The sequence below is a fragment of the Peromyscus maniculatus genome, chromosome 6 (assembly GCF_049852395.1).
Source record: "Peromyscus maniculatus bairdii isolate BWxNUB_F1_BW_parent chromosome 6, HU_Pman_BW_mat_3.1, whole genome shotgun sequence".
In the NCBI taxonomy this organism is placed as follows: domain Eukaryota; kingdom Metazoa; phylum Chordata; class Mammalia; order Rodentia; family Cricetidae; genus Peromyscus; species Peromyscus maniculatus.
Window position 1 is genome coordinate 101620241 of NC_134857.1, and position 6000 is coordinate 101626240.

Below are 6000 nucleotides of genomic sequence, written 5' to 3' on the forward strand. Positions count from 1 at the left end.
TGTATACCATGTCCAGCATGTGTCACAGAGCAGAAGACTCAAGCCACACACAGGGCCATGACCAGCTGCTACTCAGAGTCAGAACAGTATCAGGGTGCCAATCGTTTGCTGTGTCTTAGCATCAAGGAGCTGGGGGCCAAGGGCAGAACCTTTGCAGAATTGGAAGAGACAGGCTATGGAAAGCTGAGGACTCGGGGTGAGTGCTCTTGAGACCACCTGAGAATGACAGTGTTCTACCTAAAGCCCAGTTTTCCATCCTTAGTTTGACCTAGTGGGCGGTACAGTTGGTTAGCTCTGAGAGCTGTGGCCAGCACCCTCACTGTGGAATGAAGGGAGCTAAAGACATCTCAAGTGGGATGTCTTGAGATCTGGGATCCAGGGCCCGCCCGCATTTGGTTGGCTTGAGGTGGTGTAATTTTTCTGAGTTAACTCCTTACCAGTGTCTTCCTGTTGAATCTTTTGACCTAGAAAATACCTGTTCATGGGAAGCACTTTAAAACAAATTACTAGACAAGTAGTTTTTTTATTTTGTTCTGTTTTTAACTAATTTGTAAATGCTTTGTGGTTTGTTTGGTTTTTTTTACATAAAATTTTAAATGAACTTTTAAATTCAAACTGTGTCTTTGAAGAACAGTTAGGTCTTATGCATAGACAACTGAGAATACCATGCTGGGGATTTTTATAAAATTATTTTGTTATCCAGTGTCTGTCTATGGATTCTAGTGTTAATCATGAGCTACTTTCTTTTTCAGACAACCAAGTGCATTTGCTTTTTGACCAAGAGCTTGAGTCAGCATCACAGAAGATGGAAGAGGTTTGTAAAAGCCCCAAGCTGCTTCTGCTGAAATCGGATAGGGCAGCAAACAGTGTGCAGAGACATACTCCAAGGACCAAGATGAGACCTGTGAGTTTGCCCGTAGATCGGCTGCTGCTGCTTGCAAGTTCTCCTCCTGAGAGGAGCAGCAGGAACATAGGGAATGGAGAGTCAGACAAGGTTGGCAAGAGTCTTGCCGCTGAAGGTCTTCATAGAAAAGACAACTCAAGTACTACTTGTTCCAAAGTGAATGGCTTGGACCAGCAAAGTCTCCAGAAATCCTGGGATAAACAATATGAACGCAACAGTTTTACTGCCAAGACCACACTGGTTGTGCCCAGTGCACACCCTGAGAAAGGATTGACTGCAAACATTGGGAATAGCGAGGACCATTCCGGTGGTGGCACCCAGGCCAGTAAACCACACGCAGAGCCAGCCAGGTCAGCAAGAGACACGTCAGAGCGGAGGTCCTCTGATTCCTGTCCTGTGGCTGCTGTCAGGGCACCCAGAACATTGCAGCCCCAGCACTGGACAACATTTTACAAACCTCCTAATCCCAGCTTCAGTGTCAGGGGGGCTGAGGAGAAGGCAGCATTGGCCACGGCAGCCGGGCCTCCTGCCCCGGGGCATGCTCCCCAGAGTCCTGTGGCCAAATCAGACCCAGACTTGAGTGCCACATCAGCCTGTCCTGTGCAGCCAAGTGGTCAACCTAAAGAGAACTCTGAGGAGCCTGGCCTGCTTGAGGGGACCCCGGCCTGTCAGAGACCACGGCTAAAACGAATGCAGCAGTTTGAAGACCTTGAGGATGAGGTCCCGCAGTTTGTGTAGGGTTGTCAGACTGCTTTTTCTGTTCGTTGTTTGTGAGAGGAATGTTTGGACAGGGCCCTTTGTATAGGATTGCCAAAGCTGTTTGTCATTGTGTTGTCTGTTGATCATGTGGGACGGAGAGAGTCCTGACAAGGCCATGTTTCTGCCTCACTGGAATGATCTTTGAAGTTGTAAAGAAAATGCGTGGATTCGTGTTTTTTAAGAGTTGATTTTCCTCATAAAATGATCCATTTAAATTCATCCTTAATATATGATAGTTTTTAGCAGGAGGTGCAGTTGGGGAAAATGAGCTTTATTGTGCAGAGTGAGATCAAGTGCATATTTATAAAGTATTTCTGAACGTTAGTTCCTGGAAGATGTCATGGGCTGTGATTCCCGCAGTTTCAGGGGGCATCTTCAACCATTTGTGCTTCTGTAGTTGTATGTATGTGAGCTTTTATTTTTCCATTGGAAATTCACTCTTTAATATTTACATAATGGCCAAAGGTTTGCCAATCTGTATTTAATTATATTTTAATTGCCAATTTTTACATGTGGTGGTTTAATTGTACCCAAAAAATGCACTTAAACCTGAACTGTGTAGTTCCGTTACCTTTTATTTGGCTTTAGATGTTTTTAATACATTTGTAGGGGCTTGAGGGGCTTGTTTTATCTTAGTTTTATCTATATAAACTTTTGTTTTTGAACAGTTCTAACTTTTAAATATTTTATATAGTGGTCCAGAAAAGACACTATTTTCAGAAGTTTTAAAATTCCGTACATTTCCTCTTTTTATTACCCGGGTTTTGTTTAAACTGTTCCTTTTATAAGAAATGTTTTGACTTATGAATCATTTTATATACTTTTTCTACCTGACTTTCAACCATTGAAAATGTATAGTTATTCAAATGAGTGAAGATTTATTTAAGTTGATCCCAAGAGTTTAGAAATTTGAGAGGTGTAGATGATCAGATCTGTTTCTTAAGAAAAAACAACCTAGTTTTCAGAACTTGTGCATTCCTGATACTCTCTGTCATTGTTTTGTCTAAAATAGGATGTAAAAGGGACAACAAATACAGTAGCCTTTTGTATGTGTGAATTATATTATGCTTTTGTATGACCTGTGTATTTGATAAATACATGTACATATCCACTTGTTAAATTATTTCAGGTTCTCGTGGCTTGTCTGGCAGGACTGCGCTGTCGTTGTGATCTTTGATGTTATTAACCATTGACTTAGGGGTCAGCACTTGGCTCCTGCATCCCCTAACTACAACATGGAGTGTTTTGTGACAAGGTGTGTTGGAGTCTGTGCCATTCTGAACCAGGGAGAAATGAGTAACCAGCATTTTCATGATGAAACTTTGTTTTCATTCCTTATTGCACACCCTATTGCTGTGAAAACGTAAAATGAAAATGAAATCAGCCAACATTTATTGAGCCCCTTCTGTATGCTGCAGACTTTACAAGTTTCATAGCAACCTGTAATGGGTGGGTGAGCATGCCGTTTGTTATCCCCTGCCACTGATGGCAATAGACACTTAGGTGACATACTTCTAAATCCCACAGATGTCACAGCAGAATTAAACCTACAACAAAAGGGCTATCCTATTTTGATGTTTGGTGCTCTTAACTGTGAGAGCACTCACTATTATCAGAGTATTAACAATAACAAATACCCCTCTAAAAATTCTTACTGTGAAATACACCTAAAGATCACCATGTGAATCATTGTTATGTGTGGTTCAGGAACAGTAAGCCTGTTCACATTGTTATGCAGGTGTGCATAGCTAGCCATCTCCACAGCTTCTTCACCATCCCACACTAAGACTTGTAAAACGTACTGTTAACTCCAGTTGGATTATGTGGAGACAGCCCGGTCACTAATGAATATATCGTGGCATAAAGCTGCCTCTCTGCCTACTTCATAAGTGACAGTTCCCCTTTGGGGCTACCTTTAGGGCTTGTCCAGCCCATTCTGTCTTCCTGGGAGCAGTAAGCAGGCTTCTCGGAAGAAGGGGTGCCCACGGTATGTACTGTGCCTGCCACCCAATACAGAGGCAGCCACCCACTGGGGAGTTACTTTATGATGAAGGAAATCAATGTGAGCAAGGGGAAAGGATAGAAGCTAGGAGTCCAGGAAAAGAGCTTTCAGACCACGAGAAAGCTTTATGGAAATTTCTGGCAAGCAGTTATGGAAAATTGATCATACTTTCCTAAACGGGCTTAGCCGAACGTGTGATTATTTTAAATGACTTTGATATAGCATAGGCAAGCTAACTCCTTTGCGGTGGAGATACTGTGGTCCCGGTGGGGATTGGCCTAGTGACCTCACAAGCAGATTGACTTGTCCCTCACTCCCTTTGGACTTTACACACGTGACAAACTCTCCCCAGCCATCACTGTGCTGTAGCAGTTATACAACTACACATCCCTTCAAATTTGAACTGCCATGTCTTTATAAGTAAGTTATGCTTCATGTAATTCTGTTTTTCCCTTTCCTAAAAATAGATAATTTTTGTGCATTGATGTTATTGGATGTGTAGATGAGTCAGTTAAGATCCACAGTCTAGCAGTATACAAAAGTCAGTTGAATTCCCCATAAAGCAGCAACTAACAGAAATGAAAGTTTTTAGGGCTTCATTTCTTAAATAGAATAAAAATTGAAGACTCTAAAATTTAATGAAAGATGTCCAGAGGAGAAAATTTTAGCTCATACCAAGACATTTACACAGAGTTCTCTATTATATGAATTGGAAACCTCTACTTGTATATGACGGTAGTACACCCATTAAATTCAGAAGGTTAACATAATAGTGACGTCTACTCTATAGATCAAGTTTCATTGGTTGTCCCCATTAATGTTCCTGTCTGTGCCTTTAGCCCAGTCCTAGGTCACATGGTGCATTTAGTTGTCCTCTTTCTTTGGTCTCCTCCAATCTGGAATAGTTCTTTGGTGTTTGACCTCGTGACCTTGATACTTAAGGGGCACAGACCAAATTACTTAAGTATCAGTTTGGGTTCATGTGCTGTTTCTTCACAGGTGGAGTCAGGACACACATTTTGTCAAAAATATTACATTTTTGACATACCAGGTACTTTTGCTATACCAGGAGATGAGTAATATCTGGCCTGGAGCTATTGTCTTTGGTCATTTGATTAGGATAAAGTCCGGGGAGCTTCTCCTTTGTAAAGCTAGTAATTAAGAAGTACTTTGGGGTTCAGTAAGTGAAGGCTCTTGCAGTGCACATCTGATGATCTGTGTTCAATCCTGGGACCCACGTAAAAGTGGAAGGAGAGAAGAATTCCACACAGCTGTCCTCTGACCCCCACCATACACTATGACATGCACATGTCTGCACGCAAGCACACGTCACACACAATAAAAGATGGAAGTGTTAAAGTGTGAGCAGTTTGGGAGGAGAGTCCTAAAAGCTGTAAATGTTTCATTCATTGCCAACTGCTAGTTTTGAGTCCATTGGCAATTCTCGTCTAATTCCGTCACCAGATGGCAAGTTGATGGCTTTAGGACTTTGCTGTAAGGAAGAACTGTCCTTTTGTCCATATCTGTCAGTAGAGACTCCTAGATTCCTCCTTCACAGAGTACATTACCATGTGTTGTCCTTTACTTTAGTGCTGCAAGTCCCCAGAATTGATTTGTGAGAGTCTTCTCAAGGTGACTTGTGTGTGCCTTCGATACTGCCACCTGACCTGAGGGTTTATTTAGGAGGGTATGTTAATTGTTAGAAAGTCACCTGGCCTTTTCCATATCTCAGATCAAGGATTAGGCATTTTCCAAGAAGCTCATGCTCCTTTAGATAAAATGTAAGTTCTGAGCATTTAATGTAGTTCATCCTTTCCATACTTGACAATTCCTCCTCACTAGGCATCTCATCTCTGCTAGATGGGTCCTCAGTCACAGCCGCACTGGCTCTGACCACACTTATCCCAAGCCATTCAGAACTCTGATCTTGCTGGGCGGTGGTGGAGCACACCTTCAATCCCAGCACTTGGGAGGCAGAGACAGGTGGAGCTCTCTGAGTTCGAGGCCAGCCTGGTCTACAAAGAGAGTTCCAGGCCAGCCAGGGCTGTACAGTGAGACCCTATCTCAAAACCAAACTCAAAGATCTGATTTCTACCACATCTTCCCAGACCACACTGAATCTGTGACCCCCTAATGTCAACCCTCAGAACTCAGAATTGTAGGCCCAAAGGAAGGGAAGAAAGCAGCTTGCAATCTTTTTAAAATGAGCAGTTACTGAATATTGACTGCAGAAAGCGTTTAAGTGAAAGCCGTATGTGGTTTGAATCATCTACACAACCCATGGAATTACCTTGTCAGTATAAAATTAGCATTTCAAAAAATTAGTGTAGAAGAT

General features: G+C 42.4%; 1 protein-coding gene across 7 annotated transcripts in view; it reads left to right on the forward strand.

Moving 5' to 3' along the window:
* Positions 1-2786, forward strand: part of Arhgap29 (Rho GTPase activating protein 29) — a 67809-nt gene extending 65023 nt beyond the window's left edge. For all 7 annotated transcript variants that reach the window (XM_076574895.1, XM_076574898.1, XM_076574894.1 and 4 more), the window contains one exon: positions 753-2786. In XM_076574895.1, coding sequence (XP_076431010.1) covers positions 753-1642 — 890 coding nt within the window. In that variant the 3' untranslated portion in view covers positions 1643-2786. The remainder of the gene's footprint in view (positions 1-752) is intronic.
* Positions 2787-6000: the final 3214 nt, after the last annotated feature.